We start from the raw sequence: 18,729 nt of genomic DNA, 5'->3' as shown, positions 1-18,729 counted from the left end.
GGAAGAAGGACAGAGAGGCGGTTCATTGACACGACTTTAAAGGAGCCATGGCATGAAATTTTCACTTTTTAAGGTTGTTTAACATTAATATGAGTTCCCCTAGCCTGACGAAAGTTTAAGTCGCGTCCTCACCCACTGAGACGGTCACGGGCTCCGTCTTCTGCATGACCACGGCGGGCTCGCTGGGCGTCAGGCCTTTCAGAGCAAACACGCTGACCTGGTACTCCGTGTCCGGAGAAAGGTTTCGGACCACCAGGGAGGTCTGCGTGGGGCCCACGTACAGATCCTGCCGCTTGGCGCCGGCCATCATGGGAATCATCTGGACTCTGTAACCCGTGACGTCGCTGATGGAGGAGTCCCAGGTCAGCCGCATGGACTTTGAGGCCACCTCCAGGACTCTGAGGTTCGAGGCTTGATCGACGGCTGCAAAAAAAGACGAAATTAAATTAATTACCGGTTCTAAATCAAATGTAAGAGTGAGGATGAACTTTCGGCCCCCTGAAAATGGATGGATGGATGGGTATTATCATGCATTTAAAAAAAGAAATTGGGATTCTCATCACCACTGGAGCTTGGGCTTTCAGAATAAAATACTTCTGTGTCTTAATTGACAAAGATTGAAGGAATTCCAAATAGAAAAGAAGGAAAAATTTACTAATTTTAAGAGTTTCTGATACACAAACGTGTCAGAGACGACTTTTACCAGCCTGGAAACAGCAGAAAACGCTCAAAGCAGCACAGATAGTCTCACAGATACCGATTCTAAATTAAATGTAAGAGTGAGAATGAACTGTCGGCCCCCTGAAAATGGATGGATGGATGGGTATTATCATGCATTTAAAAAAGAAATTGGGATTCTCATCGTAGTTTCAGCACCACGGGAGCTTGGGCTTTCAGAATAAAAGACTTCTGTGTCTCAATTGACAAAGATTGAAAGAATTCCAAACCGAAAACAAGGAAAAATTGAACTAATTTAAGAGTTTCTGAGACACAAACGTGTCAGAGACGACTTTTACCAGCCTGGAAACAGCAGAAAACGCTCAAAGCAAATCACAGATAGTCTCTTAATATAAAGATAACTAAGTTTATAGTTTCTGGAAGCAGATATTAAACGAAACGTCTGTGGTTTCTAAACAAATTCCAGTGATGATGGATCATAACTAACTGACAGTAATCTTGTATAAATACAAGTAAATACTCCTTCCAACAGCTTGTTCTGCACGGATTTAAAATAATCAACCTTTAAAGCAACGAATTCAGCAGTTTTGTGTTTAAATTCCGTTAAAGGAAGGCTGGTAAACTCTGATAAAGTCTCACCTTCTTCTCCGCTGACGAGCGAGTTGAGCTGCTCGTCCACTGATGAACACACCTGAGAGATGAGCTCTCTCTGCACGGTCTTAATGGTGTCGAAGCTGGCCGCGTTAAAGACGTGGTTCCTGTGAGGAGCGGAGGCCATTAGCCTCATCTCTGCCTCGTCGGCTTGTTGGACGCCTGAAACAGAAGGAGAAAGACATCAGACCGAAAACATGCAGTCTGAGGCGTTTTGTGTTTGCTCCAAGCTGCAAATACTGGGTTAAAAAGAGCAATCTGTAACCCAGTTAAGCGAACATTTGTTTTCCACATTAGCCGACTCCGCTTTGGCTGGAAAGTCTGACAACACGGGCAGTAAATATGAAACGAGTTGGACTCCAATTCTCCACATTTTGACAGCGTCGGAGTCGTCGAAGGCTTTTTTAGATCAGAGTTTATTCAAAGTTCAGATCAGAAACTTGATCATTTTGCGTTCTCCTTTTAAAATAAACATCAATAAATAAAGATCTGAACACTTTCTCAGTTTAGCTGCAGTTTTTACCTGTGAGAGCAGAGGAAACTGAACTTTTTACATTCGGATTACAGCCGTTTGGGTTTTGTTTTTCTTAAAATCAGATTATTAAAATCCTCAGAAGATTAAATTCGACGTAGAAATGTGTTTCTTTCTCCCCTAAATGCTTTTAATGGGAACGTTTCACATCAGTGTTTCTCTAAAAGACTTCTTTCCTTCCCTTTCCTCGGATTTTACAACTAATCCGAAGTTCATTTCCACTCGTCTCTGAGCATTTTGACCTGCTGAGCGGGTTTCTCGTGGAGAAAACGAGGATATAATGCATCTTATAATGCATAGTTTCTGCGTTTCATCAACCACTTTTCTATCAGGGATGTGTTCCGACTGCCTGTAAAAAAGTGAGATATTATTTAATTAACCCTCATACCTGATTTAAAACACAACTTAATTTCTGAAAAGGGACGACCGAAAACCCCAAATAATCCTGAAAAACGTGTGTGCCATAGTCTAATGCTGTATTCATTATAACGGATGTCTATGGGAGCCGTTTCTGATGTTGTAGCTCATCAATGACATATCCCAGACCTAATAATCCCCCATAGAATATTTCACTTTGCACTGCATACATTGAAAATACAGCAGTTTTTGTGTGTGTTTTTTTTTAACAGAAATTGGTGTTTAGCTCATATATACTGGTATTTAAAGGGTTATTTTTTGGAAAATAATTGAAAACTTGGTGGTTATGATCAGAACTGAAGTGGAATAAAAGATTTATGGAAAAAAAGTGGGAAAAATATTAATATATGATGTTTTTAGGTCGTTTTAAAAGGGGACAAAAATGTCCCTTTTCAGAAATTAAGGAGTTTTTTTTCTACAGAATGAAAAATTGCATTGTATATGATTTGTGTTTGAAATTAAAAAAAGATAGTCAAAAATGCACAACTGGACCCAATATGATGAGTATCACTATTTCCAGTGTGAAATTAGAGGAGAAAGTACACCCCAATTGCAGAAAAATGTCCCCCATCAGGGATTAGGGTTAATGCAAGCCGTCTTTAACAGCGTAGCAACAGTTGGTGGAAAGTCGAAGTGAAGCCAGGGTGTAAACGCATAAAACCTGCTATCACTCGCTTGTAATGTTAATGACGTGACCTCGCTCCGTAATCACGTCATGGCAGGTAGCGTTTTCTGCTCGTAGCCGTTTAAAAGTGTTCAACACAAATGGAAAAATGTATAATGTGGAATGTAATAAAGCTGCTCTGGGCCGCGTACCGAGGACAAAGATCTCCACCCCTCTGCTCCTGAGCTGCTTGGCATAACTCTCCACCGAATCCTCAGATTTGCCATCTGTGATGATGACCAGCACTTTGGGAAAACCTCTCCTGGCACCGGCCGCCTCCGAGAAAGCGTTTTTCAGGAGGTAGTCCAGGGCGTCGCCTGAACCAAGAAGATAGAGAGCGTTTACCTCACTGGGGTTAAAAAAAAAGGCTTCTTCAGCCAAAAAAAACAACACAAAATCATGAGAAAAATTTGTCTAAATACAAACTAAAATACGAAAGAAGCCCAAAAACAAACTTCTTGGTGTTCGGTGCTAAAAAGATAAGAGAAACACTCATCCTTTAAGGGCAATTACTGGGGCTGGGCGAGTTAACTCGTTATTATCGCGTTAACTCGTTAATTATTTAACGCCGATAAATATTTTATCGCGCATTAACAAAAGTTTTATTATTGTAAAAGTCTGTTGAATGCATCACATTCACACAGTTACAGCAAACACCACGAAGCATGGAGTGATAAGATAAAGATAAACTAGCAGGTAACATCACCGCTACAGGTGTGAAGCTAACGGCGCTAACCGGCGCTACTTCCTGTTTTACTTGTTTCAACATAAAAGCACGCATTTCAAAATAAATGTTAAAAAAAACCTCCTGCATTTACAGCCAAGTTGAATTGTCTTCTCAGCGTAGTAGTTCCAGTCTAAAATATCACTTAAAGGCAAAACACACAACTGATAGCAGCAAGTCATTCAAGGAAACAGACAGTGGAGCGAGGCTTCTACATAAAAACTACAGAAAGATGCTGATGTTAAAAGTGTGTTTGCACAACAAATGTTATGGCACTTTCATTCATATGGCAGCACATTTAAAATAAAGCTAAATGCTAAAAGCTATACGCTACTTTTGGATTCATTTTTGGATTCTGCGTACAAATGCGATTAATCGTGATTAATCAGGGAAATCATGCGATTAATTAGATTACACATTTTAATCGTTGCCCAGCCCTGGCAATTATCATGAGTGGATCGAATAAATCAACACAAAAACAACAGAAATAGGACCCAAAAAAGTGTAGGAATGAAATAACATAGAAAATAGAGCTTCACCCGTCATGGTGTTGCCTCCTTTATAGGGCAGAGAGCTGATGGCCTTCAGCAGCACCGGCCGGGTCAGGTGCGTCTTCAGGTCGAACTCGGTTCGGGCGTCATCGCCGTATTGCACCACGCTCACGCGGGTTCTGTCCTCGCCGATCTGAAAGGCTCCAGCAGCCGCAGAGATGAAGCTGCGGATGTGTTTGAAGTTGGGCCTGCCGACGCTCCAGGATCCGTCCACCAGGAAAACCACGTCAGCGAGGACGCTGGCAGGACATTCTGGGAACAGAAAGGTAAACGGTGAAGCACCGAGGCGGGGACGCACAGCAGCGCTCTGTTCTTCAGTCCCTCTCTGCTGTGCATCAGCCCTGCTTCCATCAACCAGGATTAAATGGCAGAGACTCCATCGAGCTCTGATTGGTTGTTTGCAATCAAACACGGTGCATCAAACTCTTGCATGTGGAGCTACAGACACATCGAGTGTAAGAAAGGGTCTCATTACGAAGTAAAAATGGCGTACACCAGTTGGACTGCAAGGTTTGGAGCTGACGACCGTGCTGGTGAGGGTTAAAGGGTTTTAAAACTAAGGCTGTGTTCGAAACCGCATACTTCTCCTACTAACTTTAACTTTTTTTAAGTTCCCGGATGCATACTAGATTCTCTGAAATGTTGGGTATGCATCATGAGGTTACTACTCATACTCAAACTACCCAAGATGCAACGTAACGTTATTATTATTGCGGTTAAAAACATCCCCCTTTTTTTTTCCAGTTATTTATTTATTAATTTTATTTTAATAATTATTATTGCGGTTAAAAACGTCCCCTTTTTTTTCTTCCAGTTATTTATTTATAAATTTTATTTTAATAGTTATTATTGCGGTTAAAAACGTCCCTTTTTTTTCTTCTTCCAAATATTTATTTATAAATTTTATTTTAATAGTTATTATTGCGGTTAAAAACGTCCCTTTTTTTTCTTCTTCCAAATATTTATTTATTAATTTTATTTTGATAATTATTATTGCGGTTAAAAACGGCCCTTTTTTTTCTTCTTCCAGTTATTTATTTAATTTTAATAATTATTATTGTGGTTAAAAACGTCCCTTTTTTTTCCTTCTTCCAAATATTTATTTATTAATTTTATTTTGATAATTATTATTGCGGTTAAAAACGTCCCTTTTTTTTCTTCCAGTTATTTATTTATTAATTTTATTTTGATAATTATTATTGCGGTTAAAAACGGCCCTTTTTTTTCTTCCAGTTATTTATTTATTCATTTTATTTTAATAATTATTATTGTGGTTAAAAACTTCGCCCTTTTTTTTTCTTCTTCTTCCAGTTATTTATTTATTAATTTTATTTTAATAATTATTATTGCGGTTAAAAACATCCCCTTTTTTTTTCCAGTTATTTATTTATTAATTTTATTTTAATTATTACTATTGCTATTATTATCGTTGTTTTTTCTTGTATGTACCTTCTTGTTCTATGTTGTTCACCGTTTGTAAATTAACAAAATGTGCAATAAACCCGTTTAAAAAAAGTTTAAAAAGTTTAAATCAGCTGCGTGTTTTAAGCTCATTGGGTTTGGTTTTGAGTCCTCGAACAATGCCTGGTTCACCCTGAATGTCCTGAGCGCAGGACCTGCTCTCTGAGACTTTTGCTTGGGATTTTTCCTCTCGTGAAAAGAAGGGAAAATGAGCACAAGTCCGTCATCATCCGCAGAGAAGGGGCCAGGGCAGCAGCAACAGCGCTCTTGTAAACGAGCATCTGTAATGGTTTCCACTTCTCTCAGCGGTTCAGGGTCGAGCCCCCCCCCCAGCTCAAACAGCAGCCCCACCAACGACCCCCGCACTGAGCATGTGCAGCTTTCTCCATAAGTATAATTAACGGGCACCAAACCAAAGCGATGACCCAATACTGCAGAGATGTATGGGGCCTAATCTTGATTATTGCTATACAATGGAGTGCTGTGTGGTAGGAGCCTCCCTTCTGCTGCCGGACTCCTGAAGAAAACTTCAACATTTTTCATTTTTCAATATATTTTCAGCTGCAACTTGAAGGTTTCTGCCCCTGATCTGAGCAGGAAGTGAAGCTCCTCGTCAGATCGAGGTTAATTAGAAGCTGATCGGGACTTACTGATTGAATCCGAGGGATCTGGTTTCCTGGGGCCTCCTCTCGAGCTGCCGCTTGATTCAACTGGAAGGAGATAAAAGAGTTAAAGTTACTTCAGATAACCTGCTGAAAGCGTACAGGAAGGAGATAAAAGAGTTAAAGTTACTTCAGATAACCTGCTGAAAGCGTACAGGAAGGAGATAAAAGAGTTAAAGTTACTTCAGATAACCTGCTGAAAGCGTAGAGGAAGGAAAAAAAACACGTTCTGTAGCGCAGTTATTGTCGTTCAACGTGTTTTTCATCAATTAACGGAACAAATCAGGTCCAAAAGTGAGATTTTTAAGCAATATTTCCTTCGTGGTAACTCGACTAACATGAAAAATGAGCTGCGAAAGGGCCAAATTAAAAGGGCCAAACTAAAGGGCCAAACTAAAGGGCCAAACTAAAGGGCCAAACTAAAAGGGCCAAACTAAAAGGGCCAAACTAAAGGGCCAAACTAAAAGGGCCAAACTAAAAGGCCAAACTAAAAGGGCCAAACTAAAAGGGCCAAACTAAAGGGCCAAACTAAAAGGGCCAAACTAAAAGGGCCAAACTAAAGGGCCAAACTAAAGGGCCAAACTAAAGGGCCAAACTAAAGGGCCAAACTAAAAGGGCCAAACTAAAAGGGCCAAACTAAAGGGCCAAACTAAAGGGCCAAACTAAAGGGCCAAACTAAAGGGCCAAACTAAAAGGCCAAACTAAAAGGCCAAACTAAAGGGGCCAAACTAAAGGGGCCAAACTAAAGGGGCCAAACTAAAGGGCCAAACTAAAGGGCCAAACTAAAGGGCCAAACTAAAAGGCCAAACTAAAGGGGCCAAACTAAAGGGGCCAAACTAAAGGGGCCAAACTAAAGGGCCAAACTAAAAGGGCCAAACTAAAGGGCCAAACTAAAAGGGCCAAACTAAAAGGGCCAAACTAAAGGGCCAAACTAAAGGGCCAAACTAAAGGGCCAAACTAAAAGGCCAAACTAAAGGGGCCAAACTAAAGGGGCCAAACTAAAGGGGCCAAACTAAAGGGGCCAAACTAAAGGGGCCAAACTAAAAGGGCCAAACTAAAAGGGCCAAACTAAAGGGCCAAACTAAAGGGCCAAACTAAAGGGCCAAACTAAAGGGCCAAACTAAAAGGCCAAACTAAAGGGGCCAAACTAAAGGGGCCAAACTAAAGGGGCCAAACTAAAGGGCCAAACTAAAGGGCCAAACTAAAAGGGCCAAACTAAAGGGGCCAAACTAAAAGGCCAAACTAAAAGGGCCAAACTAAAGGGCCACACTTAAAGGGCCACACTTAAGGGCCGATGCCGTCGCTGCTGCAGGATTTCATGGGAATCTCCGGAGCTCAGAGAGTTTCTCAGATCAGTTTTCGTGCCAAGCAGGCGTCCACACCAATTTTCTGTCATTACGTTACTTCAGACCGCCGTCACACTGGAAATATGGATCCAAAACCTCAATTTGCGAACATGAACAACATATATCCATTTCAAAAATGCGGTTTTTAAAAAAAACTCCTCCTGGAGGAGTTGGAAGGTTGGTGCTGCTCCAAAGCAGCTGGCGTGACAAAACAAACCGAAAAGCATCGCGTTGAAGAGAGGAAACTTTGGATTAAGGAAATATCAAATCCACACGATAGTTTAGGTGCAGAGAACCAGGAACTGTGGCCCCGTTTAAGTCAGAAACAAGTCAGGGGCCACGTGTTTTTGGACATTTAAGGCCACAGAAACGTGAAGCTCGACACTTCCACTGCACAGCAGACCATTTATAACTGTGAGCCTCCAACACACCAAGACTTTTCCTTAAATATGAGACCTTATTGAGCCATCTAGAATATTCTGAAAGGCTCCTGTTTAATACAAATGATTTCCACACTAAAGGGCCAAACTAAAAGGGCCAAACTAAAAGGACTCACGTGTGATCTGGCCAGTGATGGGAAGACTCTCCATCGATCCGGCGTACGCGACTATCGTGACCTCATAGTCCACATCTGGAGTCAGGTCCGGGATGGAGGTTTTGGTCGAGGATGGAGGCACAGAGAATTCTTTTGTTGGTTCTCCTACAAGAATGCACACAGTCAGAGGGAAGCTATTAGGAAACTATTACACGACTTGATTTCTCCCAGAGTCAAAACAGGGCCCGGTTCCAACCCCGGGACTGGAAGAGCCGCGTAGAAACAACAGCGCGACCCGTTTAATGGAAACTTTCAGTCAACAAAAACACCTCGTTTTAACCCTCTAACTGTTGGATAAAACGGGAGAAAAAGTAAAACGTTAAAAGCATTTATCAGCGAGCTGAATCCTGAAGGATTGTTGGGTTTTAAATGTTATGATTCAGATCATTTTATTGGGTTAAAAATACACTTTAAACTGGAAATAAACATGCATAATAAAAGTATTTGTTGTTTTATGGCACCAAATAATTCATTAAGTTCTGCAGAAACTGTCAGATTCAGACAAACGGCTCGATTTTTCTTTGCAAATTTAGTCTAACACGTGTCGACCTGTCGGATATCTGTAATACCTATCAGGACTTTTACTGTTTCCATGTTGTAGGAGGCAGCTTATACACCGAGTAAATGTTCAGTAAAGTCACATTAAAACAGCGTTCTTGCTACATATCAACACTTCAATCTAACAACAAACTTTCACACTGGAAAAAAATCAAAGTCTTACCAAGTATATTTGTCTCATTTCTAGTCCAAACATCTCATTACACTTAATATCAGACACAACTGCCTAACAAGCACTATATCAGCCAGATATACACTGGAAAAAATGCCCCTCCAAAAATAAGTTAAAAAACAACAAATAAAAGACGTTTTTGCTTGAAATAAGCAAAAAAATCTGCCAATGGAACTAGTGAAAATCGGCTTGTCAAGATTTCTTGAAATAAGATGTGATATTTAGGACTTTTGAGATAAAAGTGATCTTGAAATTAGCTTAAAAACATCTTCAAATGTCAAAAAAAAAAAATTGTTTCAGATGATATGTGACTCAAAACAATTTGTTTTCAAGACTTTTTCATTTTTAACAAGATATTCCAGATGTGTTATCTTCAAACAAGTCCCTATATCTGGCTGAAATGGTACTTGTTAGGCAGTTGTGTCTTATATTAAGTGTAATGAGATATTTGGACTAGAAATGAGACAAATATACTTGGTAAGACTTTTTTCCAGTGTTTTGTGTGATTTTAAAACTAATTCAACAGAACTGGGCCCGACAGAGGCAAACATCTGGATGAAAACATTAACATTTAACCATCCAACTTTTACCAGGTTCGTCCGGATTCGTCCTAAATCGCAGCAAAGAATGTGGCCGCATACCATTTCTGGGAAAGGCAAGCGGATGCCGAAGCTGCTGTTTGTAAAAAAACCTTTTCAGCTGTTTGTTACCTGGGCAGGCGGGCAGCTGGGACATGCTCACTCCTGAGCCCAACCAACACCCATCATTTGCTAGTTCCAACTGATGATTACACACAATAATATCTTTCTTTTTTTGGTTTGGTTTAAAGTTTCCAGGAATCCTCTGATAATAACGGGCCCTGCCGAGGCTTGCCAGGCTGATGAAAACTCACCTGTCTCCGAGGTCACTTGGATTCTGTAGCCTTCTATCCTCGACCGCGGTTTGCTCCAGATCATTTGCACCGTGTTCTCATTTAAAATCTTAAACCTCAAATCTTTTGGAGGGTCCACTGCGGAACAAAAAAGCATCAACAAGTTAAATCCTCCAGCTGCAGGAGAGGAAATGTATGGTGATGCTGAGCTGAACATGGAAGGGGTTCTTCCCCCCCCCAACAGCCAACACTTCCAGGGTGAAGTTAGACAGGTTCACTGTTGGAGCAGAACAACACATGCCAAACAAGACAAGAGGAAAGCTATTCTGGAGTAAAACACAAGACAGAAGAACAAGAAGAAGAAGAAAAGGCCTCCACTGGAGCTCGAGCTGCTCACACGGCTACTCGGGAAGATGGAAAACTGTGGTCAGTTTGGTCAGAATCAGGAAGCAGGTGAGGCCAAACTGAACTTTAAGAGCTGGAACTCTTAAAGCTTTTAAACTGGAAACTGCCACCTCTGGGCACATGCGTTGGTTTGAACTCCTCTCTTTGAATTTCAACCTTTTTAAAAGCGCAAAACTTATATATTATAAGAATTTACTGTTTAATTAAGAAATGTTATAATAATCATTATGATTCATGTAATCTAACCCCACAATAATGCAGCTCACGTTAACATTTATCGTTAGAATTATACGAATTATAAGTTTCAGCGTGAAACACCAGGGAATCTCATCTGGTTTGAGCTGATTATTTAGACCTGAAAGTTGCTGCTTCACAACAAATTTGAGCTTTTTTTGGTCCAATTCTATGGAAGCCCGTTTCTGCCACTTAATAAAAATAAATTTAGAAATACTATCTTATAATTATGAGATACTATCTCATAATGTCGACTTAGCATCTCATAATTTCGACTTAGTATCTCATAATTTCGATTTAGTATCCCATAATTTTGATTTAGTATCTCATAATTTTGATTTAGTATCTCATAATTTCAATTTAGTACCTCATAATTTCGATTTAGTATCTCATAATTTCAATTTAGTATCTCATAATTATGATTTAGTATCTCATAATTTCGATTTAGTATCTCATAATTTCGATTTAGTATCTCATAATTTCGAATTACTATCTCATAATTTCGATTTAGTATCCCATAATTTTGATTTAGTATCTCATAATTTCGATTTAGTATCTCATAATTTCGATTTAGTACCTCATAATTTCGATTTAGTATCTCATAATTTCAAATTAGTATCTCATAATTATGATTTAGTATCTCATAATTATGAGATAGTATTTCTAAATTTACTTTTATTAAGTGGCGGAAACGGCCTTCCATACATTTCTGACGCTACTGTGAAATAAGCTTTGAGCACAGACCTTAAACTCAAAGACAGGAATTCAAATGACATTAAATTCAGTGCCAGTTTGTGCACGTTAACAGGGATTATTTCCCAATCTTCGGGGCTTTGCCTCCGTACAGGCGTCTTTGGCCGGTGATTGGAATTAAAACCCCGGCCACTTATTAAGAGCTTCCCTTCCTGTCGATGAACTCCAACATGGACTGAACAGCAGAGCGTCCATGACCTCAATCCAACTCAAAACGTCGAATTGACCACAAAAAAAAAAAGAGTTTAAAAAAAAAAAAGATCCGGTCTTGATTATACAATGGAAGAAGATCTGATCGACTGCTCTCACGGTCTCCATTGCAAACCTGATAAAAGAATACACGACGTCAGAGGACACACGTGTACATCTTTTTCTGCTCGTGTTTCCCAAAAAAAATCTGCACCAGAGGTTCTTAAACTGCTTGGATGCCAAAATCCAAAAAGGTTTCCAAAATTTGTCAATCCTCTTAAAAACTAGTTTAAGAACCACTGGTCCGAATGGAGCACCGAGCACTGGAACAGTGGAACCGAGGATCATGCATGTGTACGTGAAAAGTTGTTGACAACAACTTGGAGGAGTGGAAAAAAAAGATTTTCATGTACACAAAGGACCACAGGTCGTCGTTTTTTTAGATATTTTAAAATGATATTCTTCAGGTTGGGGCGGTGGGCTCGAGTCTCGTTGCCTATCTAACGTCAAATATTCATGCAAACTTATCTTAAAACTTATCTTATTCAACATTAATAACAATAAAAAACACCAGAATGACCAAATATCAAACAAGCTGCAGCTTAAAGGTGACGACAGCTGAAGTAAATATGCATTTTCTGTACTTATTCGGCCTAAACTTGATGAATTAAAAGCTTATTAACAGACCCTGTTGGTGTGAGGAATGTGCAAACTTTCCTTTGAGCCAATAAATCCCACAAAAAGGTTCCAAATAATTAATCTTTAAACAGATTTAATGCTTTCTGGTTATTTTAATTCAATTCAATTAATTTTTATTTATATAGCGCCAAATACAACAAATGTCATCTCAAGGCACTTAGATAATAAAGTCCAATTCAAGCCAATTGGAATTCAATTAATTGTAATCATAATTAAAAAAAAGATTTTCATTTTAGCTGGGACTACTTTCAGTGGCGGATGAATCAATGAGAACCAGAACCAGTTAGTTCTTGGGAACTGAAGAGTTGTTTTGGCCCTTTTTTGTGGAATTTGTCAACTGAGAAAAATGAGCTTAGATTTAAACTTTAAAAAAAGATGCTAACTTTGTCTTTTCATGCTGGATAAAGGATGAATCGGGCTCCAGATAGATGTAATATCTAGCTATAAAGAAAAGCTTAGCCTGCATCAGTAAACCACCAACCGGTCAGAGAGGGAGTGAAGAGTATCACAGTAAAATATCGTCGTGAAGCCCAGACTCAGAGTCCGCAGACCCGGTCCAGACTTTACTGAAGGATTACAGGACGTCAAAAAAAAAAAAAAAAAAAATGGAGGAAACACCAACCTGGTAAATCAATTCAAGGGCCGCTCGGTGCTGCTTCTGTTTCCAAAACGGGCCAAAAAAAACGGCCGAAATCTACCCGAAAGATCTCCGTCCGCGCGCACAAACGCACAAAAACGTACACAAACGCACACAAACGTACACACAAACGCACATACAAACGCACACAAACAAACACACACACAAACGCACACAAACGTACACAAAAACGCACACACAAACACACACAAACGCACACACAAACGAGCACAAACGCACACACAAACGAGCACAAACGCACACACAAACGCACACACAAACGCACACAACGTACACAAACAAACGAGCACAAACACGCACACACAAACGCACAAAAACGCACACACAAACGCACACAAATGAGCACAAACGTACACACAAACAAACGCACACACAAACGCGCACAAAAACGCACACACAAACGCGCACAAAAACGCACAGACAAACGTACAAACAAACGTACACACAAACGTACACACAAACGCACACACAAACAAACGTACACACAAACAAACGCAAACAAACGTACACACAAACAAACGCACAGACAAACGTACACACAAACGCAAACAAACGCACAGACAAACGTACAAAAAACTTACACACAAACGCAAACGCACAGACAAACGTACACACAAACAAACGCAAACAAACGTACACACAAACGTACAAAAAACGTACACACAAACGCAAACAAACGCACAGACAAACGTACAAAAAACGTACACACAAACGCAAACGCACAGACAAACGTACACACAAACAAACGTACAAAAAACGTACACACAAACGCACACAAACGCACAGACAAACGTACACACAAACAAACGCAAACAAACGTACAAAAAACGTACACACAAACGCAAACAAACGCACAGACAAACGTACACACAAACGCAAACAAACGAGCACAAACGTACACACAAACGCAACCAAACGTACACAAAAACGCAAACAAACGTACAAACAAACGTACACAAACGAGCACAAACGCAAACAAACGTACACAAAAACGCAAACAAATGCACACACAAACGCACACAAAAACGCAAACAAACGTACACACAAACGCAAACAAACGTACACACAAACGCAAACAAACGCAAACAAACGTACACAAAAACGCAAACAAACGTACACAAACGAGCACAAACGTACACACAAACGCAAACAAACGTACACACAAACGCAAACAAACGCACACACAAACGCAAACAAACGCACAGACAAACGTACACACAAACGCAAACAAACGTACACAAAAACGCAAACAAATGCACACACAAACGCACACAAACGCAAACAAACGTACACAAAAACGCAAACAAACGTACACACAAACGCAAACAAACGTACACACAAACGCAAACAAACGTACACACAAACGTAAACAAACGCACACACAAACGTACACAAAAACGCAAACAAACGTACAAACAAACGTACACACAAACGCAAACAAACGCAAACAAACGTACACAAAAACGCAAACAAACGTACACACAAACGCAAACAAACGTACACACAAACGTACACACAAACACACACACAAACGCAAACAAAAGTACAAACAAACGCACACACAAACGCAGCGTTTCTTCACAGCTTTGGACTCTAAATGCATTCAGTTTCACGTTTCTCTCAGTTTAGAGCTCAGTCCTTCCTGTTTGTGCTCTTTTTTTTCTTTTTTTGTTATCGTCAAGGTGTTTGAGCCTTCAGCTTCGGTCCCAACACGTCAAACTATTCCAAGCAGTTAAATATATGTGACCCCATTACTGGGCTGTGACCCCTGGAAAGCCAGCATGGGCCCCTGCTGGGACACTAAAGAAGGAGGGGTCACGGGAGGTCAGAATCTCCTCTGGAAGGAGAGCAGAGTGAGATTGTTTTATTGCACTTTCCAATTCTTCTTTTTTTTTTTGACTGAGAGAATCCAGAGCCGCAGAGGAGCCAATTTTCTCCTCTCCTAACCTCTGAAACCTCTGGAAAATAATGTGAAAATCATATTTTGTCTTTCCGTTCTGTCAGGAGAGAGGACGAAGAGAGGAAACTTGGCCACGTGCCGTCTGGTATTTTTCCTTTTTTCTTTTCTTTCTCTTTTTTTTGGAAACAGGAGAAATTTAATCCGCAGTAATAAAAAAAAAAGAGACTTTGATCAACGGCGCCTCCTTCTGGTGTAAAAAAAAAAAAAAAGAAAAAAGAAACTACACCTGAATGTGAAGGACAAGATATTATCCTACAGCCTCATATGGAAGAAATCAGAGGCTGAAAATGTCGCCTCTTAAAGCAAACAAGAAGAAAAAAGCTGAGTAGCAAGTAAAACTTTCTTTATATACATTTAAATATCACTGCACACAAGTTAAACTGATTTACGGAACACATCTGGCACGAAGAAAGGCTTCTATCCGTAAATCTAAACCATATTTGAAGCAGAGGCTGTTTTTCTCCTCAAGACCTTGTAAATTCTTGACAGAAAAACTCATCTCTGGGGGAGAAGGGAAATTAGCTGAAGCTGCTAAAACAAATCAATTCACAAGCACACGTTTGCTTTAGCTTTGTCACATTTTTTATTCAGACTGCTATGCAGCTACACATCACATCACAGGGAACAGAGAAGGCAGAAGTGATGGGAGAGGAGTGGAAAGTGAGATGTGCTGGATCAGAGTGAGGAGGAGGAGGAGGAGCGGCTTTACCTTGTTGCTGGGCTTCGGAGGAGGACAGCAGCAGCGCCAGGAGGGCAGCAGCCGCCACCACAGACAACCTGATCTTCATCTTCAGCTCCTCTGGCTCAGCAGTTCATGCATGAAAGCTGCGAGAGGAATTAACGCAGGAGGCGGTTAAACCTTCAGCCCTACAGCTGCCTGTGCCCCCCCCCCCCCCCCCCCCCACACACACACACACACACACAAGACCTCCGTGCAACCAGAGCACGAGCCCCGGGAGCTTTAAACAAACTAAAAGTGTCATCTGTTAAACATCACACAATCCGTTGATTACTCTAAAGTCACCGGAAAACGCAGAATCTCCACCAAGATCCAAGTTTGGCTCTCGAAGAACTGCTTCAACAGCCAAGAAATCATCACATCCCAGACTTCAAACTCAATCTAAATTATCTTAAAGTCAAAGTTAAATATTTCCACAGCATTAAAACTCAATTTTACTGAATGGGAAACGTGTCGGCACAAAGCGCAAAAAGGCGCACTTCTCTCCGCTTTAGACTGACCTCCTCTATTAGAGCCCAAAGGTTTTTTTTTTGCATTTGAAAAAACTGAAAAACATCCAGTTAGGGTTTGAATATATCCAACTGATGAGATATACCCACTCTAATGAAGATTAAGTACTTCCACAGTTCAGAAAAATTGAAAATCAAAAGCCTGCCGCCGTGCGCAATTACGCACCGCGGTGCCAAGAGAGATTCTGGAAATGATCCGAATAAAAGTCATCGTAAATATGACAGGATACAAATGCACATCAATCATCAAAGCTACATTAAATTTGATTTTTGCTAAAAAAAAAATAATAATCTGCATAAACGGCATCAAATGCGGCACTGACCTATGGAGAAAACTGTCGGAATATCTTAAGAGAGGAAGAAAAAAAAAGGTTTAAGCCTCTGCTGTAGAGCCCCGGTCTGAGAAAAAGAGACACTGAGGTGGTTCTGGTGTTGAAGTCCGAGAGCTCCGCGGGTTTTGGATTCCCAGACGCGTCGGCGAACTTCTTTCCAAGTGGGAAGAGTCCCCACACAGTCTGCTACTTAACAGGGGGGCTGCTCCCAGCTCTGCCTGCCCCGCCGAGAGCTCTTACGACATCCAGCTGGGCCAAAAGTGATGCGTAACCTCTGAAAAGGCTGAGGGACTCACAAATACACGCGCGCAAGCTCACACACTCGGAAACTTTTACATAGTTTTCTGCATTCCTTTCCGGTGATGGAGGGGCTTCTGTGCGCCTCAGCCTCACGGAGACACCAAGCGCGCAGGCTGCTTTTCGGGAAGCAGGGGATCAGCGGAGGGGAGCTGTCTGAGGCTTTTTTTTTTTTTACCCCCGTTTCATTTCGTGAATCAATGGGAAAATATTACACAGGGTAGTAAAATAAACCCCCAGCCAGTCTTTTTCCATTTTAATGCATCATTCTGATTGTCAGGGAGTCCATAAAGTAGCAAAAAGGCTGACCCCGGCTCGCTTTATGGTGACTAAGACCGCTAAAGAGTCTAGGAATAGTCAACACGTCATGCGCAGTGTTATACACGGTGTAAAAATAAAAAGAAACGCATGTATGAAGGAGGAATAAGTCCTTTGATTTGGTTTAAATACCACCCAAAGCACGTGTCCAAAGCACGTCGTAATCTGGCTACAAAAACTCAGAGGTAAAACCGTCTATAGAGAAGTCTATGTTTCTCAAAGTGTGTAAAAGAATCCACGCAGTTGTGGGTTATTTCAGTCCCAAAACTGGTTTCAGCATCATCAAAAAAGTAATATTCCGCAGAGCATCGAGAATACTGACAACAATCAGATAAAGGTGCTGTTCCTAATCATCAGAAATCTCCAAATCTGACTCATCAAAACCCAAAAAAGGCATCTGTTATAATCACAATTTGATATCTAGAAATGGTTAAAAATAGTTGGAAATAGTTGGAAATGGTTAGAAATAGTTAGAAATAGTTGGAAATGGTTAGAAATAGTTACAAATGGTTAGAAATAGTTGGAAATGGTTAGAAATAGTTGGAAATAGTTACAAATAGTTAGAAATAGTTGGAAATAGTTGGAAATAGTTACAAATAGTTGGAAATAGTTACAAATAGTTGGAAATAGTTGGAAATAGTTGGAAAAGCGCCACTAAAAGCAGCAGATGCGCACTTTGGCGCCCCCTGCAGGCCGCCAGCAGCGCTGCACTTTGGGCAGATTTAAACCAGCTCACCTTCTCCAGCGTTTTAACCTGGATCACGTGCACTTGTCTCCATGGCTGCTTTTTTCCCTCATTATTTAGCGCTGGTGTGAGCTGGTTGACATGCAGACAGACGGCGGCTCATCTGGTCACTTTAAAGCGGTGTGATCAATTAAAACAAAGACAAAAGAAAAGATCCCATCCAGGAAAAAGGGAAAAAAACTCGCGGTATTTGCCAAAAGAAACTGTGACACCCTGTGAGGTTCTCTTCAAAGAGGCGATCCAACCCTCAACGTGTAATTACTCGCACCTGGACACTTCACACCTATTATTTCTTTGGAAATGCTGCCCCCTGGCGCCTAAAAAGTGTAGTGTTCAGCTTCCCTTCTTTGATTGCTTTTAACTGTGTTTTTAATTTATATTCTATTTTCTTGTCTTTATGTAAAGCACATTGAGTTGCCTGTGGTATGAAATGTTCTATATAAATAAAGATGCCTTGCTTTGGTGCCAAGATGCTGAGGCTGAGGCACAAAACGATCATTTCAAAGGTGGAAACGGTGAATAAGAAGCCGAAGAGTTTCCATTCAGAGCCCCAACGAGCTGGATGTGATGTGCTAAAAAGCTGCTCTGTGATACTATTCACATTCAGACTCGCTCATCAGCTCGTTTCTTGTGGATTCATCCCGACTCCTTCATGCTGCCATCACCTTTCAGCTCAGGCTCAACCCAGAAAATGTTCAGAATATTCTCAATCCTGCACAGATGTTCGAGGGGACTTTCATTTCTGCAAAGCAAAGTCAGGAAATAAGTCACATTTTGGTGCATTTATGTAAAAACCTGCTGGTTATGCATGTTTTCTGGTTGTCAAAAGGTCGTTTCATTAGTGTAAAACCAGGTTATTTTATTAAAAAAAAGGAAACTTATTAGGGTCGAAGTGAGGAGAAAGAAAATAAAAAGCAGTTTCCGCTGGTTTTCTAATCAAAGTCCTAGTTGTTTCTCACATTAACGGTGACACTTTAAATGACTCCTTCCTGTGAAAGGATCATCTGGG

At 40.5% G+C, this 18,729-nt stretch overlaps 1 protein-coding gene across 2 annotated transcripts in view; it reads right to left on the bottom strand.

Annotated features, from left to right (window-relative positions):
* col12a1b (collagen, type XII, alpha 1b) overlaps positions 1-16,550 on the bottom strand; it is a 194,401-nt gene extending 177,851 nt beyond the window's left edge. For both annotated transcript variants that reach the window (XM_075459638.1, XM_075459639.1), the window contains exons 1-9: positions 16,352-16,550; positions 15,490-15,605; positions 9,904-10,020; positions 8,243-8,386; positions 6,329-6,388; positions 4,206-4,469; positions 3,095-3,259; positions 1,318-1,491; positions 133-423 (exon numbers count right to left, since the gene is read on the bottom strand). In XM_075459638.1, coding sequence (XP_075315753.1) covers positions 133-423; positions 1,318-1,491; positions 3,095-3,259; positions 4,206-4,469; positions 6,329-6,388; positions 8,243-8,386; positions 9,904-10,020; positions 15,490-15,568 — 1,294 coding nt within the window. In that variant the 5' untranslated portion in view covers positions 15,569-15,605; positions 16,352-16,550. The remainder of the gene's footprint in view (positions 1-132; positions 424-1,317; positions 1,492-3,094; positions 3,260-4,205; positions 4,470-6,328; positions 6,389-8,242; positions 8,387-9,903; positions 10,021-15,489; positions 15,606-16,351) is intronic.
* Between the last annotated feature and the right edge of the window lie 2,179 nt (positions 16,551-18,729).

Source organism: Odontesthes bonariensis, chromosome 24 (genome assembly GCF_027942865.1).
Source record: "Odontesthes bonariensis isolate fOdoBon6 chromosome 24, fOdoBon6.hap1, whole genome shotgun sequence".
Classification (NCBI taxonomy): domain Eukaryota; kingdom Metazoa; phylum Chordata; class Actinopteri; order Atheriniformes; family Atherinopsidae; genus Odontesthes; species Odontesthes bonariensis.
Note: the sequence above shows the minus strand (reverse complement) of the source record. Positions and strands in the feature narration are given on the sequence as shown.